Source organism: Solanum stenotomum, chromosome 1 (assembly GCF_019186545.1).
Source record: "Solanum stenotomum isolate F172 chromosome 1, ASM1918654v1, whole genome shotgun sequence".
In the NCBI taxonomy this organism is placed as follows: domain Eukaryota; kingdom Viridiplantae; phylum Streptophyta; class Magnoliopsida; order Solanales; family Solanaceae; genus Solanum; species Solanum stenotomum.
In genome coordinates this window covers 68,074,691-68,100,597 of record NC_064282.1, presented here as the reverse complement: position 1 = coordinate 68,100,597, position 25,907 = coordinate 68,074,691, and the positions used below count along the sequence as shown (strand labels likewise).

At 38.0% G+C, this 25,907-nt stretch overlaps 1 protein-coding gene and 2 pseudogenes across 1 annotated transcript; 1 reads left to right on the top strand and 2 right to left on the bottom strand.

Moving 5' to 3' along the window:
* LOC125855690 (transcription factor GTE4-like) overlaps positions 1–16,805 on the bottom strand; it is a 59,326-nt pseudogene extending 42,521 nt beyond the window's left edge.
* LOC125855701 (syntaxin-71-like) lies at positions 466–13,004 on the bottom strand (annotated as a pseudogene).
* A 6,353-nt stretch (positions 16,806–23,158) lies between the features above and the next one.
* LOC125855679 (uncharacterized) lies at positions 23,159–24,306 on the top strand. The gene is made up of 3 exons (XM_049535426.1): positions 23,159–23,431; positions 23,737–23,907; positions 24,007–24,306. Exons 1-3 carry the CDS (start codon positions 23,159–23,161, stop codon positions 24,304–24,306), a joined length of 744 nt encoding a protein of 247 aa, XP_049391383.1.
* The last annotated feature ends 1,601 nt before the right edge of the window (positions 24,307–25,907 follow it).

Here is a 25,907-nt window from a genome sequence, read left to right as displayed (position 1 = left end):
CGGTAAGGCGAATGTGGTGGCAGATGCTCTTAGTTGATTATTGATGGGTAGTGTTGCTCACATTGAAGATAATAAGAAAGAGTTAGTTCGAGATGTTCATAGATTGGACCGATTGAGTGTTCGGTTAGTTGACTCTACCAAGGGTGGTGTTATGATTCACAATGGTTCATAATTGTCTTTTGTGATTGATGTGAAAGCCAAGCAAGGTCTAGATCCAACTTTGGTTGAATTGAAGGAAGCGGTGCTTAAAAAGTCCGTAGAGGCTTTATCCCAAGGGGGAGAAGGTATTCTTAGATATCAAGGTCGTTTGTGGGTTCTAACAGATTGTTAGAATGAGAACTTACTAATACAAATAGGCTGCACCTCCAAGAATTANCCCAAGGGGGAGATGGTATTCTTAGATATCAAGGTCGTTTGTGGGTTCTAACAGATTGTTAGAATGAGAATTGTTAGAATGAGAACTTACTAATACAAATAGGCTGCACCTCCAAGAATTATGCCCAATAAAATGATGTCAATACAAAAGTTTCAGCTAGATCTCAGTTGAAAAAGGAAAAGACTAGTTCAATCTGGCAACATCGAAAGATAGAAGTACTATCCTGCAAACTGCCTGAACTTACAGAGAATGACATAATATAGTGGAAGCTCAATTTACCTGGTTAATCATGTCCTTAAGCCTAACATTCGTATTCTTAAGGTCAGATGTAGCCTTGTCGATCTGTCCACAAATTAAAGCAAATTAGCACAAGTTTTGAACTCTTTCCTTTAAACTGACTAAGTAATTACAAAAAGATTTTATGACCTTAGACTCAATCTCATCCATCAGAGGACTTGCCTATCCAACTCCTTCATAGATTGGATAATCATTAATATCCACAATATAGGNTTTAAACTGACTAACTAATTACAATAAGATTTTATGACCTTAGACTCAATCTCATCCATCAGAGGACTTGCCTATCCAACTCCTTCATAGATTGGATAATCATTAATATCCACAATATAGGAGGAGCAAAACAGACCACACAAAAAAAAAATCCCAGACCTCATTCATATCACTGACCATGTTTTTCTAAGTATCAAAACTTTCTGATATGATCTCCAAACCTTGATCCTATGAGAATTCGAAACAAAACCATACATCGGTATTTAGGAACCAACAAGCCAACAATAAGATGCAATAAAAGGCAAAAAACTTCCAATGAATCATGAACAAGACCTTAATGAAATATTCCAAAAAAATACATGCATGTTACATTTTGCAAAATTCATATTCTTGTTGGAATTGACTTGATTCTTCAGTTTGTTGAAAGTAATCATCATCAAATTGTCCATTTTGTATCCATTCCAAATATAGAAAGAAATGATAAACATATCATCACGATAAAGGAATTGTATAACATTGAAGCGGATAAATGATTAGCGTGGAGTGGAAAAGCCTTCGGAATGAATGCAACTTTATAACCTAAATAAAATTTAATTTCTGCACGAGAACCTGAATCTGCCCATCCACCAGATTGTTTGGGTGTAGCTGCTGCACCGTCTGAAATTGCAGTTATCCTATTGGGCAGTGCAAGTATCAATTCATTACATACAACAAATTCTTTACTAGAAAGCCCTTTAACCTGCGAGAGGAAGTATTGTTAGTTGACAAAACAAATCCATTGAAATTAGGTTATTTCTTGTGAAGCATGGGCAAACACTGGAGGAAAACAGTCCTAAAGAAATCCAAATAATATAATAACGGAGAAAGGAGTGTATGAGACCCAGTGACAAGAACCAATTGCACAGTCTAAGCTCTTAAGTAACATTATACTTCTATAGCTATTTGTCATACTAAATAGAGAAGACTTGCTGCCATCACTACAGAGTGGAAGATGATTTGAGGTCAAATACTATCATCCCTAGTGAGCTCAATAACCTGCTCACACTAATTTCAACAACACGTGTTCATGAAAAATTGAGATCTACCAACTATCACGTCTTTCGCAGCATAAACACCGTATTGCATCTTCATCTCCAGGCGCAGCCGCAAGAACTACAAATAAAAATCATCAAATGATTTACATTGGAATCTATTATAAATTATTTTATTATAAATATATTTAAATCCAAGTATACACAATGTCATTTCGTATGCTTCGTTATGTTTTCCCCAACATGAATTGCACCGATGATACTATAAAGCAGTAGACATGCATACATACATAAACTGGAAAACATACAACCATCACCTATCTCGAATCAAGCCTCTTGGAAACTCTAAAGAACTCGAGCTTTCCCCTTTCGAAGTATCTTGACTTAATTTTGGTCTTAAACAACAAATAAATGCAAAAATCAATAAAAAAAAAATGGCCAAATAATACCCAGGTTATTACCAAATCCTAACCCCAGGCCAATTCATGACCATCCCCACCCCCTAACTTAGGGCATTTTAGACCATGAAATCAAGTCAAGACCCTGCCCCAAGGGTAATATTCTAGATTCTAAGGTTTAATAATCAAATTACAATATTGGCGAGTAACAAACTTACCATTACTAACGAATTTCGTGGAAAAATGAATACAAACAGCCCTAAATCACCCATCTCAATCCTTAGAACAATAATGCAGAAAATTGGAGGTTTTGAGACTTTTTCAGCATAAATTCTCAACTTACCTCACTATAGCGGCCTTGCTATATTCTGAGCACTGCTATGGCGCTTGCATATTGATACAATACTTAGATGATTAGAAATGTTAAAAAGTAGTTATTATTGTTCATTAGTCACCAAAACAAATATTTATTGTTCACTTTTGTTAGAGTTTGTTAGAGCAGTTATTCTGTTAGCTTGTAGCTTTAGCTTCCGATTCAGTTCTATAAATAGAGATGTAATACAATTGTAATTCATTGAATGATATATGATAATTCTTCTCTTCTCTATTTTATTATGTTCTTCTTAGCTTCTATCTCGGAATTTCCCTGATATAGCTATGTTCTTCTTCGAGGTTCATCTTGCTAGTTGATATTATCCTTTTGATTACTGGTAATTGGATCACATATGGTTGCTATAACGGATGCCTCCCACTATAACAGACTATGCGAATTACAAAGACTCAAAAATCCCTGAAAAAACTCATTTTTCACAACATATTGCTCTTCCCTTTGATGTCCCGAACTATCTCCTTCACACCAAATTAGATTTCGGGAGTTTTACTCACCCAAATTTGATTATGTGAAACCCTATGGGTTCATTAATGTCTTGGCTACAAGAAAATATCAACCAAGCCTAAACATTACACCCCATCCATTCTCGGATGACCGTAGACTGCACATAGCCCAGATTCTGTTTGAGGCTGGCCTAGCCTAAAAATTTCAAGTCACTGCCCACAAAGTTTTCTGTCCCCGATATCTCTCACCATTGGCCTAGTCATAACGACCGGGACGGATCATTACATATATGAAAATGGGATTCTCTGTGATTTTGGACCTTATGATAACAAGTTGGGAGAAGTTCCTAAATGGACCTTATACGGGATGGTCTTGATATTTTATCCCTTAGTTCATTTATTTTTTAAAAAAAACTAATTGAGAAAAATTGCCCTCAAAAGTTATAAACTACTTGTTGATTGTTTAACGTCATCCAAAACACTAACAAAATAAAAAAAACATTATATTATAGCATCATATGTGTTCTTATTAAATAAATGGAGCTAAAAGTATCTTTTTTTATTCATTTATTGACCTAAAAACTATATTTTCTTATTTATTTTGTATCTTTTTTTGAAATTAATTTATTCCAAGACTCAATTATCATAGTTCAAGATAATATTTTAGCACTTACGATTTTTCTGTATGGATATATATTTTTTATTGAAATCTTCTATTTTATTTTATTTTAAATCTAAAATCGATTTGGTATGATTTGGTTCGGTCAGTACAATCAAATTTTTTAAAATCACTGATAACTTAGCTTAGGGCTTTCATGCAATAAATTATGTCGTATTGGCAATATTTGACACTACCTTGTTATGCCTTAACTAGTTCTCATAATAGTCCCAATTAGATAGCATATTTTCGGATGCTTCTCTACTTACAAAGTATAACCAATGTTATTGTCATGACTCAACCTACACTACTGACATCTTCTTGTAATCTTTTGTCATCTCCGGCTTTACAAGATGTGGAACCAATTGTTGTTGATCATATATTTTATTAAATTTGTACTTCAGCGTTGTCATATTCCACAGAATGAAAATCGCTCAGCGGAGAAACTTGGGATACTAGAACTAGCCAGAACATCAGGTACAATTTATTGCTTTGCTGTATTCTTCTAAATAATTAAATTCTTAAAGCTAAATCAGAAATCTCTTTATCTTCTCAATTCCAATCTTGTGGAATATGTTATGGTTATGTTTGAATTGCTTTCACGATCATGTGTGCTTGTTAAACAGATTGACGTCTATTTTTCCTTGTTGTTTGGGGCATTTGCATACCTATTACAAGTTTCTTGCGATGACACCCAATCACTTATCTATTAGGATTACATTTGACATTATTTTTGTTAAGGATGTCATATTTTTACGTTATTTAACACATTGAATTTTTGTCTATTTAATGTTTCCTTGTAGCCTCAACCAACTCCATCGCAACAATAATAACCATGCGAACACTTCTATTCACAAATGGACTCTTACAATTACGAAGAATCTACACACAACTAAAATTAACCAGGTAGGATATCCAAGATCATAGTCCTGAACGGCATGCCCATAAAGATACTAGAAAACAATAATATAGACTCATATATGTAAATATCGACCTCATCAACATATCTATACTAAATACATACCCAACTCATGCTATTAATGTTAAGAATAACTGGTAATGCATACAGACTCAATGGTGCATAGAATAAAACATAATACAATTAAGCAAAACTCTCAATGCATAATGCATTGCACTACTTGTTTTGATGTGGTGCAATGAAAGGTATCTCAACTCTTTATTATCAAAAACAGGCTCTCGATAGGTTTGTTTATTTTGCAATAATATTTTTTGAATTAGTGTTAAGTTTTAATTGGTTTAAATACTACGGACAAATCGTTTTGGTATTTTCATATTAGAAAAATAGTTATTATGATAATTTAACTATCATGACTCATTCGACAGTTTGGAATAATAGAGATTATGATTGCTCAAGCCCAATTAGGTACTAAAACGTCAAATGCTCTCAAATGTTTGATTTATATTATGTAACTAGTCATTTTGTATCCATTTACGATTTATAATTCTATATGAAAAAAAGTCAATATTGTATTATATAACTTCGGAAAGATTATTTCAATTTAATAAAATATTAGTCATTAATTGTAATACACTACCTTGATTCTTGTTCTCGAAATCTTATTACTGGATAATAATAATAATAATAATAATAATATTTAAGTAGTTTAAGGTAAAATCCTACATTTATTTAACTAATAATTTACAAATTTGAAAAGAAAGTTTATTGCATTCTGAATGTCATGACTATATAAGCAAATAATTAAGAAGGTATATTTTGGTGATTTGAGGTCCGATTCGAACTCTATTTCAGAAAAAAAATTCAAATTTGAGTTCCTTATCTAATGGCTAAACAAATTACGAAGGAAAATTTCAGTTTTGACACTGGGTCTCGGGTTAACTTTGACTCAATTTTGATCCAAACTACTATACTGTGATATGAGTATAGATGAACTCGTATTTAAATGTAGATAATTTTTTTGATTGATTTAGGGTGTTCTGAGGCAATATGGAAGGAAATAAAATATGATGTTGTGAGTTTTGTGGCGCGTTTGCTCAACCTTTGAGTTAGGTCATAACTTATTGTTCTAAGNNGAATGTCATGACTATATAAGCAAATAATTAAGAAGGTATATTTTGGTGATTTGAAGTCCGATTCGAACTCTATTTCAGAAAAAAAATTCAAATTTGAGTTCCTTATCTTATGGCTAAACAAATTACGAAGGAAAATTTCAGTTTTGACACTGGGTCTCGGGTGAACTTTGACTCAATTTTGATCCAAACTACTATACTGTGATATGAGTATAGATGAACTCGTATTTAAATGTAGATAATTTTTTTGATTGATTTAGGGTGTTCTGAGGCAATATGGAAGGAAATAAAATATGATGTTGTGAGTTTTGTGGCGCGTTTGCTCAACCTTTGAGTTAGGTCATAACTTATTGTTCTAAGACTTAGCTTGGGTAGTAAGTTATTGTATAAAATATGTTATGAGTTGGGCAAACTATTGACTTCAAGTACTAAATGAGACCATTTGATGTTGTAATACTTGAAAACCTTTGAGTTAGGTCATAACTTATTGTTCTAAGACTTAGCTTGGGTAGTAAGTTATTGTATAAAACATGTAATGAGTTGGTAAAACTATTGAGTTGAAGTACTAAATGAGACCATTTAATGGTGTAATACTCGAAAAGAAAGTTTTAGCTGATAAATGGCTTGAGAACTTGTTTGTGAAATATATAAAACTTGTTTAGGGGTAGGATGGGTATTCAATGTTTAGGAGACAAGAAAAGAATACGGCCATTCTCAATAATACAAGAAGAAATACAATAGATGGTATCTAGACACATACCTGATTCCTCATCAATAGAATTCAGAAGAAAGAAAGACTTTATAATGGTGAATACACAAGTACACAAATGAATATACAGCTAGAGTCAACCAAATACCTTCAAATTGGAAAGTGGGTATGCCCGCGATAATAATTTACTTCTTCAATACTCTGCAATTGTATAACATTCATCAGTAAGCAATCAGATTGATTCTTAGAGAGTTAGAGTTCACAGTATGAAATACCAAATAAAATTTGTGACATGCAACCCTCAAAATTATAATGTCCTGGTTCCTTGATCAATGCTTCACATTTGAGGCATAATGCTATTCGTGGATATAATAATTGAATATCCTTAAACGTAACCAGGATTGTTAGAATGAGAACTTACTTATACAAATAGGCAGCAATTCCAAGAATTATGTACAACAAAATGATGTCAATGCAAAAGTTTCGACTAGATCTCAGTTGAAAAAGGGAAAGACTTGTTAAATTTGGTAACATCAAAAGATAGAAGTACAAAGAATGAACTTACAGAGAATGACATAATATAGTGGAAGCTCAGTTTACCTGGCTAACCGAAACAAAACCATACATTGGTATTTAGGAATCAACAAGTCAACAATAAGACGTAATAAAAGGAAAAAAACTTCCGATGAATCATGCACAAGTCCTTAATTGAATATTCCAAAAAATACATGCCAGTTACATTTTGCACATTTCATATTCTTGTCAGATTTAATTTCTGCACGAGAACCTGAACCTCCCATCCACTAGATTGTTTGGGTGCAGCTGCTGCACTGTCTGAAATTGCATTTATCATATTGGGCAGTGCAAGTACCAAATCATTACATACAACAAATTCTTCACTTGAAAGCCCTTTAACCTGTAAGAGGAAGTATTGTTAGTTGACAAAACAAATCCAGTCAAATTAGGTTATTTCTAGTGAAGCATGGGCAAACACTAGAGGAATACAGTCTTAAAGAAATCCTAATAATATAATAACGGAGAAAGGAGTGTATGAGAGGCAATGACAAGAAGCAACTGCACAGACTAAGCTCTTAAGTAACATTATACATCTATAGCTATTTGTCTTACTAAATATAGAAGGCTTGCTGCCATCACTACAGAGTGGACTATGATTTGAGGTGAAACACTATCATCCCTAGTGAGCTCAATAACCTGCTCATACTGATTTCAACAACACATGTTCATGAATAATTGAGATCTACAAACTATCACGCCTTTTGTAGCATTAACTACAGTGATCCTCTTACAATCCAGGTGCTTGATATCATTAGAATCTCGTAGATACCCTAGAACGTTCTAGTAACTTGTAATTGTGTATTTTGATTATCTTTCCTTTCTTTAAAATGAACACTTAGCTATTTTAACCCAATCAATTGAGGGAATAATCAAGCTGAGTTTTCTCTCAAACTGTGTTCAGGGGAGCATGAAGCAGAAAAAAGAGACTAGGCCCTGCTTCGCTTAACGCGTGAAGCGAAGCGCTCACTTCACTTCACCGAAGTGCAGCGAAATTTTTAAAGAAAAACAAAATAAACCTTCCACAATGACAATATATATAAGTAAATGTTCAATTTAAATACCAAAAGGTAGATAGCAGAAAATCCTCCATAGTACAAGCAAAATCAATACTAAAATATAAACTTTAGCAATTCTTCCTAACACAAGAGCTGGGAAACTTTGACAAGAGGTAACGTTTGGGTTATCATTGATGAGATGGTGTTTGTGATGATGAATTCCCCCTTTTGTGATCTTGTTACAAAAAAAGACATTGAATAGTTCTTGTCAGTATCACTAATTTTTTGTGCATAGATCCAAGTCTGTCTTTGTTTTGATCTTGTGCCCATTTACAATATTGAAGAGAAAAGAATTCAGATCCAGCTACTTTACTTTTTAAAAATCCACTGAGAATGGACTATTAAAATTCTTTTTTAGAATTCAACTACTTCAATTAAAATTGAAACAAAGATGAAGAAAAATAACCCTAGCATCAAGACCTAAATCATTCTGTCATGACCTGGATTTATTGGGTCAAACGGCAAGCACATGCAAAGAATTAGTCCACATCTCTCATATAAGTACAATGCAAGTATGGCACGAAAGAAATTATCTCATCTCTCTCCTCTACAAGCTCTCTACATCTTGGAAATTGACACTCTGATGTTGCAAAAGTGACCAAGGACTGGTTTTGTGGTTGGTCAACAACAAGTCAAGTTTCGCTTTAGCGTCCACACGCAGACCTCTTTAGTGAGAGGTCCAAGACAGTCAATGGTTTCTTTTGCGACCAGATGGATCACTTTAGCGATAAGGTCAGTAGTGGCCACACGTGGACCGCTTTAGCGAATGCTGAGGGAATGTCAATTGTCACTTTAGCGAATACTTGGGTTGCTTTAGCAGTAGCACGTTAACGGTTGTCTGATCGCTTTAGCGACTGTCGAGGAACTGGTCAGGGGCAATGCAGGAAATTCACATGTTTTACCCCGAATTCTCGCAAAAGCTGAGGAGGATCTTATCTTAAAATTATGTTTTGACATTTTGAAGAACATTCGATACTTGGAGCTTGGGTTTAGGCTTGGATAACAATTTTCCTCGCAATTCACCAATTGGAGTGAAGATTGAAACTCTATTGTAACTATTTTTATTCTTTCCGCAATTCCTCGTTTTGTAGTGCTTGAATTGTTGGTATAATAGTTTAAAGATGATTTGGATTTTGAGCTAGAAATACTCAATTATGGGTTGATTCTTGTATTGTGTTTTTGCATATTAATTGAATACTATCTTGTTTATGATATGGGTCTTTGATTCTCTAACTGATTTCATGCATAAATTGACTTTCCAAGGGATTGATCAACCCAAGGACTTACCTGTTTATCTTGATCTAGCTTGAGAAAGAGGATCAAGTGTAGAAAAGATTGATTAGCACAATTTGAGAATTGGGTTGGCTATTTCACTAGAGTTCGGGAGAATCTAGATCCGGGCCTAACTCTCATTTTAGGATTTGAACCAAAGATAGAATAATCCTAGTGTTGCCATATTGGATTGTTTAATTTTCTATACTTTCTATGTTTGAATGAATTAGTCAAGATATACTTGCTTGTAATCGAGAGATGCATATTGGTACTTGAGGATCCAAGGAATAGTTGACTTACCCATGATTATCAAGATAGTGCGTGGTTATTTACCATGGATCATTTGAGCATGAATTAAATCCTCATTCCCGAATACTTTTGAACCCCTTGCTTGAAAAGGTTGTTTCCCTTGTTCTCCTCTATCCCCTATCCTTAAGTGTTACCGAAAATCTTCATATTATAATTGTATCTTTCGTTTTGATTCAAACTAGTAGCTTGTAATTCTTTGTTATTTCAATCGTCGTTATATTGTTCCTTGTGGGATTCGACCCCGACATTATACGTTGGGTTTTTGTTGCTAGGGACCGCCTACACATTGACTTGTATGATGGATAGTTGTATCTTTCATTTGAATTCAAACTAGTAGCTTGTAATATATTGTTATTTCAATCATCGTTATATTGTTCTTTGTGGGATTTGATGGGATTTGACCCCGACCTTATACGTTGGGTTTTTATTGCTAACGACCGCCAACTCATTGTAACACCCTGAAAATTTCTAAGCTAAGGCCCGAACCATTCTTCATTTGCGTATAAGTTCGTATCGGGTGATTCTTAAATTGTTTTTAGGTGTTCAGGTCTATTATTTAGTGTGGAATGGATTTTGATATGAATTAAGGCCACAAGAATCCCCTTACCGATTATGTTTTGATATCAAATACTACTTGGGTCAACTTCAAACGATAATATATCTTAGATCATGAAGATTTAGGTGAACCATAACCTATCAGTTGCCCTCGCTAAAGCGGCCAATCAGCGCAAAAGCGAACCCATGGATTTCATTAAAAGTCGAGAAAGTGACATTGAAGTCGCTTATATGGCATCAAAGACTTTAAAGCCATACCAAAGAAGTGTAATGGTGCAATTCTTTTCCTCTTCCGTTTTGTTCAAAGATTTCCCAAACTCTTTTGCCCTTCATCTTCAATGAAAATCTGGTATGTCTTCTACTCTCTCACACTCTGTAGATGGTAAAATCGTTGTCATCCTCTTATGTTTTTGTTTGAATGTTGTGGTATTGTTTGGGTGGGAGGTTTCACAAAGTGGGGGGGGGGGGGNGGGGGGGGGGGGGTATTAACTTTACTGATCTGTCAAAATTTGTTTTTTAAACTAAGAATGAATGAGTTTGGGTTGTAGTATAACACATGGGGAAGTCTTGAGTACCTATTTTGTGTCCAAATAAGTTGATAAGTAGTGTGCCCGTCCAAGTGTTTGATGAATTGTTTGTGAGAATTCGACATTGATCGGTGAATGTTTTGTGTCGAAATGTTATAGACTTTGAATTACTTGTTGATCACTGTTAGTCGAAATCGTATGAGTTGATGAGTGCAATAATCGGATGGGTAAGTTGGGGACGACAGGCCGCAATAGCGAACCTTTAGGCGCTAAAGTAACTCTTGCTAAAGCCGCCTCCCCTCGCTTGTGTGATTCCCTCTAACGCGGTACTAAGCCGCTAAAGCAATGTTCGCTTAAGCAGCCTTTGGTCGCTTTTGCGACATCAGAAGCCAGTTTCTGCAAGTTTTCCTGATTGCTGAAACGTGGCAGTTTGGTCCCGAGATGATTTTAAACTAATTTCTTTGGCTTTTATCAGTAGCATTGCATTGTTTAACACATATTTCTTATGTTTTCATGCTACTGTGATATTTTCAGGTTTTCAAAATGTCGAGAATGGTGCATCAACGTATTGATAAGTAGAAGTCGACGACGACTATGATAGGACTCGATTCGTTTCTCTTCAGAGTCAGAACATCTACTATGGGGACTTAGTCAGAAAGAAGTTGTTCTCCGAGAGAGGGATTTCTCTTGAAAGGGTCTCCAAGACTCTTCCCAGATTCTATCAAAGACTAGAGGTCACTGGATGGATATGCTTTGCACTTGAACCTTGCAACCCGAATGAGCAAATGGTGAGGGAATTATATGCTAATCTCATGGTGACAAAACTGGCCAACCCGCTGATGAATATTCGGGGAAAAATTGTTAACTTTGGGCCGGAAGCAATAAATGAAATCTATGGGTTACAAAATCATGGCTTTGAGAAGTTCATGGAAAAAGACTACACTCCGGGCAGCTGGTTAGTCTTAAAGTTATGCCCAAGCAAGAATGTACCTTGGGCCAACACAAAATCCGAAATCATATCCACCGAGTTCACAGCAGAATCGAGGAATTGGATATCGAATGTTTGTAGCCGAGTCTCTCCGTGCGGGAACACAAGTTGCATTCCAGTGTTGAGGGCACAGATAGTAGCTTGCATTCTTGATGACATCCCGTTGAATGTTGGGAATCTTATTGTCAATTGTAAAGATACGACACCTGGGCCTAACTCAACCCCAAAAACTAGCTCATGAGAGGAGGTTTTTCCAAGTCCATATAAGGAGACCAATTTTCCATCCCTCTACTGATGTGGGACTTCTTAACACTCCCCTGCACGCCCAGACCTCAACTGGAGCGTGAAAACTTATAAATGGGGGCCCAACATCGGTGAACAACAAATTGGAATGGGCCTGGCTCTGATGACATGTAAAGATATGGCACATGGGCCTAACTCAACCCCAAAATCTAGCTCATGAGGTGAGGTTTGTCCAAGTCCATATAAAGAGACCAATTTCCCATCTCTCTACCGATGTGGGACTTCTTAGCATTTTTTCCCTTTTCAGAAAAATCAACCAAGATCCCTCAGGATTCCTTCTATTAGCTCCAAGTCAAAAGACCTGCATAAACAGTAGCATTTTCAGACATACAAGAGGATGGACATGAGAGCTTAACTGACATTTAACCGAATCAATCCTGGTTGATACATATAAATTCTTTGCAAAAAGTTGCCCAGAAGATGAATGGGAAAATATGTACACACCCCCATTATCATTTCCACTTAATATCCCTGATAATTTTTACAATATGCAATCCTACCATCAAACTTGGTTTCTACAACTACAACCAGGTCCAGCTGCAGGACATCGCACAAGTAAACCTAGCTGCTCTAACTGTGCGCAACGATATGAATGAAAATCCCAGCACATGTATAAGCAAAATTGGTTAAGCAATTTACAAGTGCTACATCTCTCACATGACTACCATAACCAATAACACTTTAATAGAGATAACATCACAAATAATGTTAAGAATGAGATGTCTAACTCTTCCAAAATCATCGAGACAAGGCACTTCGATGATAAATCTTGGAAGTTCTTGATCGCAGCCATCCTTCAACCAGTAGGGGACCTTTATCTTGGTACCTTCAGATGAGTACACAGTTAAAGACATCCATGAAGAATTCCTGCGCTAAGTGGCCTTTCGCATCAATGGCCCACTTCTGATCCGGATCCAGAGGAACTATCGCAATCGGAATCACTTGAGGATGAACCCGAATCGCTGCTGGAACTGCTTGAACTACGAGACCTCCTTGCATTATCCATCTGTCTTCCCGCTTCAGCATTTGTAGCAAGAGCACTAGTGTTATTTTTACCAGTATTACTGTTTAGTGCACTAGCAACCATAGGAGCAGAATTCATAACTGGGGCAGTCAGTGCAGTTCCTCTGGCTTGCAGAGCAAGTTCAGCCTTTCTCTTCTGCTTGCTTAAGTTCTTTTTGTAATTGGTCACAAACCTTTCAAGCTCCAAGAAGCTTTCCGCATCAACACTGTCTATGTCTACTTCAATCTCATCATCATGTTGATAAAATGTTGAGTTCCTCTTCTTAATAATCTGAAAAACAGCATCAAGCTTTTTAAAGGTAAACTCTGAAGATGTGTGCTGAGTCTCTGTTTTTCTTCATAGGTCATATCCCTTTTATTGGGATCATTTGCTTTAGGTTTCTTAGGAACTGGTACCCTACCAACATGAGCAACGCCTGATTGCTTGAACCTGAAACCAGCTGGTCCAGTCATTGACTCAGACCTATCCAAAGTCCTTGCTTGATAAGCAGGTGGAGCGGCATGAGAAATTACAGAAACACGGGCAAAGGGAGAAGGCTGAGGCACCTTTCTTGAAGTGGGGGTAGGCAAACCTGCATCATGATACATTTGATACCTCCAATCCAGATTAAACTCAGCCTCTATAACTGCTCACCTGTCTTCAAAAATCTCTAACAACTATTCTGACATAACATGAACATCATGTCCTTTAGGATTATAAGCCATGGCATTACAGAAGACAAGTCTCACATCCTCAGCAAACTCCATGGGAGATTTGTACAATGTTAGCACCCTTGGGTCTACCAATGGTTTACATATGGAAGATTTAAGGAAATTAGAAAGTAGATTACTCCAGCTTTTAAGTTGTGTTTTTTATTTCTGTGAGCAGTGTTGCAATAGATTATTACAGCTTTTTAGTTATTTATTTTTCTTATTTCTATGTAGCAGTTGTTGCAGTAAGGAGGTTATTCCTCCACTTTCTCATTTCAGTTATAGTAGGAAGTTACTTCCTTGTTTTTAGATGGGTGGTTAATCCACTAGTGTTGTATTTAGTTATATTTTCATTCAGTGAAATGATAAGCAGAAAATTACTAAGTCTTTGAGTACTTCAAACTCAAGAGATCACAGGTTCTCTCTTAACGAACCAGCACCATAGGTAGAAAAAAGAATCAGAATTTATCTTGCAGCGTCCCATAACTAGATCCATAACCGGGGACCATAACATACAAATTTTGAGACAGCCTAGCTTTGATAGTGCCGAAATCCATAGGATGCTTGATGATAGCATGATAATCATGCAGCCCAAGACCCTTCACATTCACTGGCTCATTAAACACCCATCTATGCTTGTTCTTCATTAACCTGTGAAACAGGGTGGTGCATCTCTTAAACACATGATTTCTATGTTTATCAAAGCCAAAGCCAACGCCAAATGGATACCCCTGCTCCAACTCACCATTGTGTTTCCTCCCAGCGCCATTTGGCTTAATTTTTTATTGCTTTCCGGAGGCAATCTATCCTTCCCAAGTAAGAATCCGGAATTAGTGTAATACTGATTGGCCTTCGGGGTCCTTTTCTCCTTCTCCACAAATGTAGCAACTACATTCTTATTTTCCACAACTGCAACCCTTGGTCACTGGAATGGTCTCAATCAAGGGTGCCCCACCAAACCCACCTCTAAATTCACTCGCACTAAAGCCCTACTATTCATCACATCATTATCGATATATCGCGGTTGACTATAAGAATTAACAGCACCACTAGGTATAGCAGTAATCCTACCAATATTATTATAACAACCATTAGTATTTGTATCACGTGTGGTCAGCTGAAGCACCTTATCTTCAAGCTCTGTAACTGAACTCCTAATCTGATCAAGCTCACCCACTAAGTCCCTCCTAATACCTCTAATCTTAACCCTTGATGTCGCTCCCCCTATATTAATCCTAATTCTATCTCGAACCCTAGAAATTACAGGCTTAACTGTCGAATCCAGCTCAGCATGCTCTCTATTTAATCCATTTGTATAACTTGCCATAGAAGCCTCTTCACCCCGAACTTCCCCACCATTATTAGGCTTCACAATTGGGCTACCACCAACCTCAGCCACGTCTCTACCATCTAAATCTCCCTGTGATCCAAGGGTATCTTCCTTCCCTTGTCCACCATTAATCAAGTATGTAAAGATATGGCACCTGGACCTAACTCAACCCCAAAAGCTAGCTCATGAGGCGAGGTTTGTCCAAGTCCATTTAAGGAGACCAATTTCCCATCTCTCTACAGATGTGGCACTTCTTAACATCAATGAATTCTATGAGTTCAAACTCTACGACTGCCCCTCTCTCATGTTTCCTTCTTTGATAATTGAACTGTACAAGCGGGTTGAAGTTGAGGAGTATTCAGGCGACAATTGGATAAGGCCCAAAATCCCAATTTTTCCTTTCAAGAAGCGAGGTGAAGGGACTGCCACCAAAAGCAAGAAGCAGAAGATGGATTCAGGGAAGGCGTTGAGTATTGAGGCTGGCTATTCTAGACCATCTTGAATCATTGGCCGAAGTGTTGAGGGTAATCCGAGACTTGGCGACCAAGCCTTGTGAAAATATTCTAAGGCAAGGGTCTAAGGAAGGGTTCAAGGACGGTGGAAGAGTCCACGATCAGTGAACCCATCCGTGAACACAAGTCTNACCATCTTGAATCATTGGCCGAAGAGTTGAGGGTAATCCGAGACTTGGCGACCAAGCCTTGTGAAAAATATTCTAAGGCAAGGGTCTAAGGAAGGGTTCAAGGACGGTGGAAGAGTCCACGATCAGTGAACCCATCCGTGAACACAAGTCTTGTGAAAAAATATTCTAAGACAAGGGTCAAAGGAAGGGTTTAAGGACAGTGGAAGAGTCCACGGTCAGTGAACCCATCCTTGTGAAAAATATTCTAAGGCAACGGCACAAGGAAGGGTTCAAGGACGGTGGAAGAGTCCACGGTCAGTGAACCATCCTTGAACCCAAGCCTTCTAAAAAATTATTCAAAGGCAAGAGTCTAAGGAAGGGTTCAAGGATGGTGGAAGAGTCCATGGTCAGTGAACCCATCCTTGTGAAAAATATTCTAAGGCAAGGGTTCAAGGACTGTGGAAGAGTCAATGGTCAGTGAACCCATCCTTGAACCCAAGCCTCGTGAAAAATATTCTAAGGCAAGAGTCTAAGGAAGGGATCAAGGACGGTGGAAGAGTTCACGGTCAGTGAACCCATCCTTGAACCCAAGTCTTGTAAAAATTATTCCAAGGCAATGATTCACAGCCGGTAGAAGGGTCCACGGACGGTGGACCCATCCATGAAGATTGACTTTTAAAAAAAAATAAAGATCGTCACTTATTTTTTTTAAGGTTATATGGGTCTTTTCCTATGTATCTAATACCTGAACTAGGTCATTTTAATCCTAATCCTAGACCATATATAAGTCTTTTAAGCCAAAAATTTAACCATACTAAATCACTTTTAAAATTTCCCCAAATCCCTTAACGTTCTTCCCCCAAAAATTTCTCTCTAAAAGCTTGAAGAAGAAGACTAGGATTTCAAGATCAAGTTTCCTAACTCACCATTAATTGTGGGCTTTGAACTTAAAGGTATGATAGTCTTCATCCATGGAGCCCTTTCCTCCATGGAGTTCCTAACTCCAATTTATAAAGTTAGCAATCCCCAATTGAGTTAGGGTGTTTCCTCTATGTCATGGGTTCTTTTAAATGTTGATTTATTTGATTGATTTATGATTTTTTATGCATGAATTGATATAATCTCATGATTTTAAGGTGAATCCCCATGAACCCAAGCTTATCCATGTTTTATAAATATTGATGATTGAAAGTGGGTCTTGAACTATGAAAGGTGAATTATGCATGTTCTTATGGAATTGATGAGATATGATGTAGATTGCTTTGAGAGTAAAAGCATATATGTTGTTCTTGTGGCTAATTGTTGTGAAAGGATTGCTCACATAACTACCTCATGCATGAATGTGAAAAGTGTTCTCACTTAAAGAATTCTAAGGTTGAAAGGTCTTCTCACCTAAAATGAATCAAAGATAAGGAGTTATTCTAATGAAACCTAGCTTGGATTGGTTACTTAATTGTACCTTTCCATGGATGACATATAACTTAGCTTGGATTGGCAAGGAGACGTGTCCTTCCATGGATAATAAGAACAAGTTAAGAAAATGACTATTCCGTAGGATTTATGCTTAGCACCGAGAGGATATTGAGATGGGAGCTCTCCCGTTAGTAGAGGTCGAGTTTCTAGAAGCAATCTCTCTATCCCATACCTACCCCCATATGATGATTGTCTTAGATAGACATTAGATAGTGGATCCACATAAGCTAGAAGTTCATGGTCTTATCTTGGCAAGTAGGACAACCCTTTTTGGTGTGGGGTAGACACGGGATTCCGTGTTGATAGCTCACATGGTCTTATATGTCGGTTAGAGGTAAATCTCCCACAATAATAATGAACTAAGGTTACTTCAAGAAGTATCTCACATGTGTTCAAAGAACTTTAAAGATGTTAGCTTGCATTAACCATGTTTTATGACTCATGTCTTCTAAACTTTTTTTATATCATGTTTTAGCTTGGTCATTTCATGTCATGAAATGTCCCCTCTTTAAGCATGTTATCAAATGTTAAATGCATGGATATCATACTTGGTACATATTTTGTAGTACCGCATAGTCTTGCCTATATTTCCCCAAATGTAGGGTCTGACAGTCAAAGTTCCCAGTTCCGTGGCTAAGGTTGATTTGAGAGATTTCGAGCTTTGGTGAGTCCTCTTGCTTCGAGGACGGATTTTCATTGTTTTCAGTTTTTCCTTCTTACTTTCAGTTGTGGACATGATGTATGGTTTAAGCCCAAATTTCATTCTTATGTACTAGATGACTAATGAGACAAGTGTTTAGATTTCCTCTTTACTTTTATAAAACTTTTGGACTTGAAATGTACTTTTTTATCTCTTTTCATTCTATTTCTTATGTTATGAATGCTAATTGGCGTGTATGGGGCCTCTCGGGGTCCTATACGCCTTGTTACACCTAGGGGTACCTTGAGTCGTAACAAACTTGGTACACAATGTTTAGAAAGGTCTTAGGAAGTCTGATAAGCCACATCGAGTAGAGTCTTGTTCATGAGGGTGAAGCGCGCGACATTTATGAATGAGAGGCTATAAGATGATTAGAAAACTCCACTTCTTTCATTACTCTAAAGTCATGCGGTAGAGTGTAACTCTATGTCTTTCTCCTAATTTCTATCCGGTGCTTTTTAGGATATGGCCCCTCGAAGAGTTTACGTTAGGAGGAATGCGAATGAGAATGTGTTACGAGAAGCTCCTCCTCCTCAAGCTCCTCAAGTTCTGGTCGACCATTTGGCGAAGCAAGTGACTAATGCGGAGTTTAGGACTGCTTTTCAAGTGTTGGCTCAAGCCATGACAGCTCAAGCCAATAGGGAGGTTGTGGCCCCCGTGAACCCAAATGTGGGTACGGCGGTATCTAGAGTGAGGGACTTTACTAGAATGAATCCCCCAAAGTTTCATGGGTCGAAGATTGAGGAAGATCCTCAAGAGTTTATTGAATAAGTGTATAAGGTGTTGATGATCATGGGAGTGATGCCGGTGGAAAAGGCGGAATTGACTGCTTACCAACTTAAAGGTGTTGCTCAAGTTTGGTTCAACCAATGGAAGTAAGAGAGGGCAGTTGATGCGGGTCCTCTCGATTGGGAGAAGTTTAAGGTCACTTTCCTTGATAGTTTCTTTCCCCTTGAGATGAGGGAGGCAAAGGTGCTTGAGTTCATCAACCTTCAAGGAAATATCAGTGTGAAGGAATATGCTTTGAAGTTCACACAACTATATCAATATGCTTCCACCATGATTTCCGATCCTAGGGAAAGAATGAGTAAATTCGTTTCCGGTGTGTCCGAAATGGTTGTTAAAGAATGTCGTACTGCCATGCTCATCAATGACATGGACATCTCTCATCTCATGGTACATACTCAACAGATCGAATAGGAGAAACTTAAGGAAAGGTCTAGGGAGGCAAAGAGGGCTAAAATCGGTGATGGTAAATTCTCTCATGCCCGATGGACATGGTCGTCCTAAATTTCGACAAAGGTTTTTCCGTCCAAGGGTCCTTCAATGATTCTTCTAAGTTCAACAAAGATAGGGTGTCTAACCCTAAGCCTTATTGAAGAAATGGTAGTGGATCTTCGTTATCTGTGTCTACTTGTGCTAGTTGAGGAAAGAAGAACGAGGCCAAGTCCTTAGCCGGCACGGATGGTTGCTTCGGTTGTGGTCATAAGAAGAGGCATTGCCCGATGCTTATGGCTAAAGAAAGAGAAGGTAATCAAGCTCCTCCTAGTGGTTCAGTTCCAAAGCTCCCAAGCAAATTTGATTCTATGCACTTCTTACTCGTGGTGAACAAGAGGGTTCTCTTGATGTGGTTACCGGTATGTTAAAAGTCTACCAACTTGATGTTTATGCTTTACTTGATCCCGATGCTACCATGTCTTTTGTGATGCCATATGTGGTTTTGAGGTTTGACATTCTTCCGGATGTGTTGATAGATCCTTTTTATGTCTATTGGTGATTCTATTGTGGCTAAGAGGGTCTATAGAAAGTGTCATGTTTCCTTGTCCCATAGAGTTACTTTTGTTGACTTGGTAGAGCTTGATATGTTAGATTTTGATGTTATCTTTGGTATGTATTGGCTGCATTCTTGTTATGCTTTTGTTGATTGTAGAACTCGTGCAGTCAAGTTTCAGTTCCCAAATGAGCATGTCCTAGAGTGGAAAGGGGGAAATTCTATGCCTAAGGGTCAGTTTGTCTCTTGTCTTAAAGCTAGAAATATGATTTCTAAGGGTTGCATTTAACATCTAGTTAGGGTGAGGGATGTGGATTCTGAAACTCCTTCTCTTGAGTCGGTCCCCGTTGTTAAGTAGTTTCCAAAATGCGGAATTGACCCCTTACCAACCTAAGGGGGTTGCTCAAGTTTGGTTCAACCAATGGAAGGAGATGGCAGTTGATGCGGGTCCTCTAGAATGGGAGAAGTTTAAGGTCGCTTACATTGATAGGTTCTTTCCCCTTGACATGAGGGAGGCAAAGGCGCTTGAGTTCATCAACCTTCATCAAGGAAATATGAGTGTGAAGGAATATGCTTTGAAGTTCACACAACTATCTCGATATGCTCCCACCATGATTGTCGATCCTAGGGCAAGAATGAGTAAGTTCGTTTCGGGTGTGTCCGAAATGGGGGTTAAAGAATGTCATACTGCCATGCTCATCAGTGACATGGACATCTCTCATCTCATGGTACATGCTTAGCAAATCTAAAAGGAGAAACTTAAGGAAAGGTCTAGGGAGGCAAAGAGGGCTAAAATCGGTGATGGTAAATTCTCTCATGCCCGATGGACATGGTCGTCCTAAATTTCGACAAAGGTTTTTCCGGCCAAGGTTCCTCCAATGATTCTTCTAAGTTCAACAAAGATAGGGTATCTAACCCTAAGCCTTATGGAGGAAATGGTAGTGGATCTTCGTTGTCTGTGTCTATTTGTGCTAGTTGTGGAAAGAAGCACGAGGCGAAGTACTTAGCCTGCACGGATGGTTGCTTCGATTGTGGTCATAAGAAGAGGCATTGCCCGATGCTTATGGCTAAAGAAAGAGAAGGTAATCAAGCTCCTCCTAGTGGTTCGAGTTCCAATGCTCCCAAGCAAATTTGATTCTATGCACTTCTGACTCGTGGTGAACAAGAGGGTTCTCTTGATGTGGTTACCGGTATGTTAAAAGTCTACCAACTTGATGTTTATGCTTTACTTGATCCCGATGCTACCTTGTCTTTTGTGACGCCATATATGGCTATGAGGTTTGATATTCTTCCGGATGAGTTGATAGATCTTTTTTTTGTCTGTTGGTGATTCTATTGTGGCTAAGAGGGTATATAGAAAGTGTCCCGTTTCCTTGTCTCATAGAGTTACTTTTGTTGACTTGGTAGAGCTTGATATGTTAGATTTTGATGTTATCTTTGGTATGGATTGGCTGCATTCTTGTTATGCTTCTGTTGATTGTAGAACTCGTGTAGTCAAGTTTCAGTTCCCGAATGAGCGTGTCCTAGAGTGGAAAGGGGGAAATTCTATGCCTAAGGGTGAGTTTGTCTCTTGTCTTAAAGCTAGAAAGATGATTTCTAAGGGTTGCATTTACCATCTAGTTAGTTGAGGGATGTAGATTTTGAAACCCCTACTCTTTAGTCAGTCCCCGTTATTAAGGAGTTTCCAAAAGTGTTCCCAAATGATTTACCCAGTATTTCTCTCGAAAGGGAAATAGACTTCGGTATTGACCTTCTCCTAGATATACAACCTATCTCTATTCCTCCTTATCATATGGCTCCGACAGAACTCAAGGAAATGAAAAAGCAATTGAAAGATTTGTTGGATAAGGGTTTCATCTGACCGAATATCTCTCCATTGGGTGCTCCAGTTTTGTTTGTCCGAAATAAAGATGATTCACATTGTATGTGTATTGACTACCGGCATTTGAACAAAGGTTACCATAAAGAATTAGATACTCTTCCAAGGATAGATGTCATGTTTGACCAACTACAAAGAGCAAATTACTTCTCTAAGATTGACGTCAGGTCGGGTTATCACCAATTGAGGGTGAAAGAAGATGAAATTCTGAAAGCGGCTTTTCGAACTCGGTATGGTCATTAGGAGTTTTTGGTGATGTCCTTTGGCTTGACTAATGCTCTGATAGTTTTTATGGACTTGATGAATAGGGTGTTTAGGTAATACCTTGAGATGTTTGGGATTGTGTTCATTGATGATATATTGATATATTCAAGGAGTGAAGATGAGCACACTAATCACTTGAGGATTGTGTTGCAAATCCTCAAGGACCAACAACATTTTGCAAAGTTTAGTAAATGTGAGTTTTGGTTGAAGTCCGTGGCTTTTCTTGGTCACGTTGTTTCCGAAAAAGGTATTGGGGTAGATCCTAAGAAGACGGATGCGATCAAGAGTTGGCCTAGACCTCTATCCCCTTTGGATATTAGGAGCTTTTTGGATTTAGTCGGTTACTATAGAAGGTTTGTGGAAGGGTTTTTGTCGATTGCCTCTCCATGGATAGCGTTGACCCAAAAGAAAGCCAAATTCTTATGGTCGGAAGCTTGTGAGAAGAGTTTTCAAAAATTGAAAAATAGCCTTACTTCCACTCCAGTGTTGACTTTACTAAAAGGGATGGATGGTTTTGTCGTTTATTGCGATGCCTCGAGAATTGGGTTAGAATGTGTCCTTATGCAAAATGGGAAAGTCATTGCCTATGCTTTAAGACAACTTAAGATTCATGAAAAGAATTATCTGGCCCATGACCTTGAACAAGCGGCTAATGTTTTTGCCTTAAAGATTTGGAGGTATTATTTGTATGGTGTTCATGTGGATGTCTTTACCGACCACAAGAGTTTGCAATATGTGTTTAACCAGAAAGATCTAAATCTTCGCTAAAGGAGAAGGCTTGAATTATTGAAAGACTATAACATGAATGTTCTCTATCACCCCGATAAGACGAATGTGGTGGCGGATGATCTTAGTGGATAATCGATGGATAGTGTTGATCACATTGAAGATAATAAGAAAGAGTTAGTTCGAGATGTTCATAGATTGGCCCGATTGGGTGTTCGATTAATCGACTCTACCAAGGGTGGTGTTATGGTTCACAATGGTTCAGAATTGTCTTTTGTGACCGATGTGAAAGCCAAGCAAGGTCAAGATCCAACTTTGGTTGAATTGAAGGAAGCGGTGATTAAAAAGTCTGTAGAGGTTTTATCCCAAGGGGAGATGGTGTACTTAGATATCTAGGCCGTTTGTGCGTTCCTAATGTAGCCGACTTGAGAGAACAAATTTTGACAGAAGCCCATAATTCTCGGTATTCCATACACTCGGGAGCCACCAAGATGTACCGTGACTTGTGGGTGATCTATTGGTGGAATGGGATGAAGAAAGATATTGCGGAATTTTTCCCTAAGTGTCCCAATTGTCAACAAGTGAAAGTTGAGCATCAAACGCCGGGAAGTTTTTCTCAAGATTTTAGTATCCCTATTTGGAAGTGCGAAGATTTGAACATGGACTTCATGATTGGTTTGCCTCGCATCCGTCGACAACATGACTCGATTTGGGCTATTGTAGATCGGATGACGAAATCGGCTTATTTTATCCCCGACAAGGTTTCTTTTTCGGCAGAGGACTATGCCAAGTTATATTTGAAGGTAATGGTGAGGTCGCATGGAGTGCCCTTATCCATAATCTCCGATCGTGGTACCCAATTCACTTCTTAGTTTTGGAAATCTTTCCAAAAGGGTCTTGGTACTCGTATTAAGCTTAGTACGACCTTTCACCCACAAACCAATGGGCAAGCGAAGCGTACTATCCAAATCTTGGAAGATATGTTGAGAGCATGTGTAATTGACTTCAAGGGTAATTGGGATGATCACTTGCCTTTGATTGAGTTTGCCTACAACAATATCTATCACTCAAGCATTGGTATGGCTCTATTTGAGTCCCTATATGGTAGGAGGTGTACATCTCCAATAGGTTGGTTTTAGGTTGTGAAGCTGCCCTAATAGGTCCCAAGTTGGTACATGAGGCAATGGAGAAAGTTCGACTTATTAGAGAAAGGTTGAAAACAGCTCAAAGTCAACAAAAGTCATATGCCGATGTGAAAAGAAGTGATCTTGAGATTGAGGTAAATGATTGGGTCTACTTGAAAATTTCACCCATGAAGGCTGTAATGTGATTTGGGAAGAAAGGGAAGCTTAGTTCCCGTTATGTGGGCCCATATCAGATTTTGAGACGAAATGGCAAGGTTGCTTATGAACTTGAATTGCCTAGTGAGTTGGCATTGGTACATCCAGTTTTCCATGTCTCCTTAGTGAAGAAGAGTGTTGGAGATGCGACATCAATAGTCCCCTTAGAAGGTTTGGGAGTTAAGGAGAATCTTTCATCTGAGGAAATTCCGGTTGAGATTTTAGACCGGCGAGTTAAGAAGTTGAGAAATAATGAAATTGTATCGGTGAAAGATCTTTGGAGGAATCAGTTAGTTGAGGGTGCTACTTGGGAGGCCGAGACCGATATGATATCCTGATATCCTCATCTCTTTCCCCGCATTCCTACTCTAGCTTGAGGTATTTATTCCCTCAGGGTTTACTCCTTTGGTGTCATGTGTCTTAGATATTCCCATGATTTTCTCATTTGTGCATGTTCATGAAAAAGCTTAAATTTTTGAGGAAAAAAATTTAGTTGATAGACTTTATGAGATGATGTTTTGAATATGTTGTAGCTTGGAGTTGATTTTTCCTCCTCGGACACGTGCATTTATGTGATTGCATTCATGTTGGGCTGTTAGATCTTCTCCCTACCCTCATTATGATGTCTCGAGTCCCATTCGAAGACGAATGTGCCTAATGGGGAGATATTGTAACACCACAAAAAAAAAGACTTGTATGAATGGGTTCAAGAACGATGGAAGGGTTCAAGGACGGTGGAAGAGTCCATGGTGAGGGAACCCATTCATGAACCAAGCCTTGTGAAAAATATTCTAAGGCAATGGTCTAAGGAAGGGTTCAAGGACGGTGGAAGAGTCCATGGTCAGTGAACCCATCCTTGAACCCAATCCTTGTGAAAAATATTTTAAGGTAAGGGTCTAAGGAAGGGTTCAAGGACGGTGGAAGAGTCCACGGTCAATGAACCCATCCTTGAGAAAAAATATTCTAAGACAAGGGTCTAAGGAATGGTTCAAGGACGGTGGAAGAGTCCACGGACAATGAATTCCTCCTTGAACTCAAACCTTGGGAAAAATATTCTAAGACAAGGGTCTAAGGAAGAGTTCAAGAACGGTGGAAGAGTACACGGTCAGTGAACCCATCCTTTAACGCAAGCCTTGTGAAAATATATTCTAAGGCAAGGATCTAAGGAAGGGTTCAAGGACGGTGGAAGAGTCCACGGTCAGTGAACCCATCCTTGTGAAAAATATTATAAGGCAAGGGTCAAAGGAAGGGTTCAAGGACGGTGGAAGAGTCCACGGACAGTGAACCCATCCTTGAACCCAAGTCTTGTTAAAAATATTCTAAGGCAAGGGTCTAAGGAAGGGTTCACGGTCGGTAGAAGGGTCCATGGACGGTAGACCCGTCCGTGGACATTGACTTAGAAAAAAAATAAAGCTCGTCAGTTATATTTTTTTAAGGTTATATGGGTCTTTTCCTATATATCTAATACCTAAACTAGGTTATTTTAATCCTAATCCTAGATCCTATATAAATCTTTTAAGCCAAAAATTTAACCATTCTCAATTACTTTTTAAATTTCCCCAAATCCCTTCAAGTTCTTCCCCAAAAATTTCTCCCTCGAAAAGCTTGAAGAAAAAAACTAGGATTTCAAGATAAAGTTTCCAAATGCACCATTAATTGTGGGCATTGAACTTAAAGGTATGATAGTCTTCATCGATGGAGTCCTTTCCTCCATAGAGTTCCTAAATTCTCCAATTTATAAAGTTTGAAATCCCCAATTTAGTTAGGGTTTTTCCTCTATGTTATAGGTTCTTTTAAATGTTGATTTATTTGACTGATTTATTAAATTTTATGCATGAATTGATATAATCTCATGATTTTAAGGTGAATCCTCATGAACTCATGCTTAACCCATGTTTTATAAATATTGATTATTGAAAGTGGGTCTTGAACTTTGAAA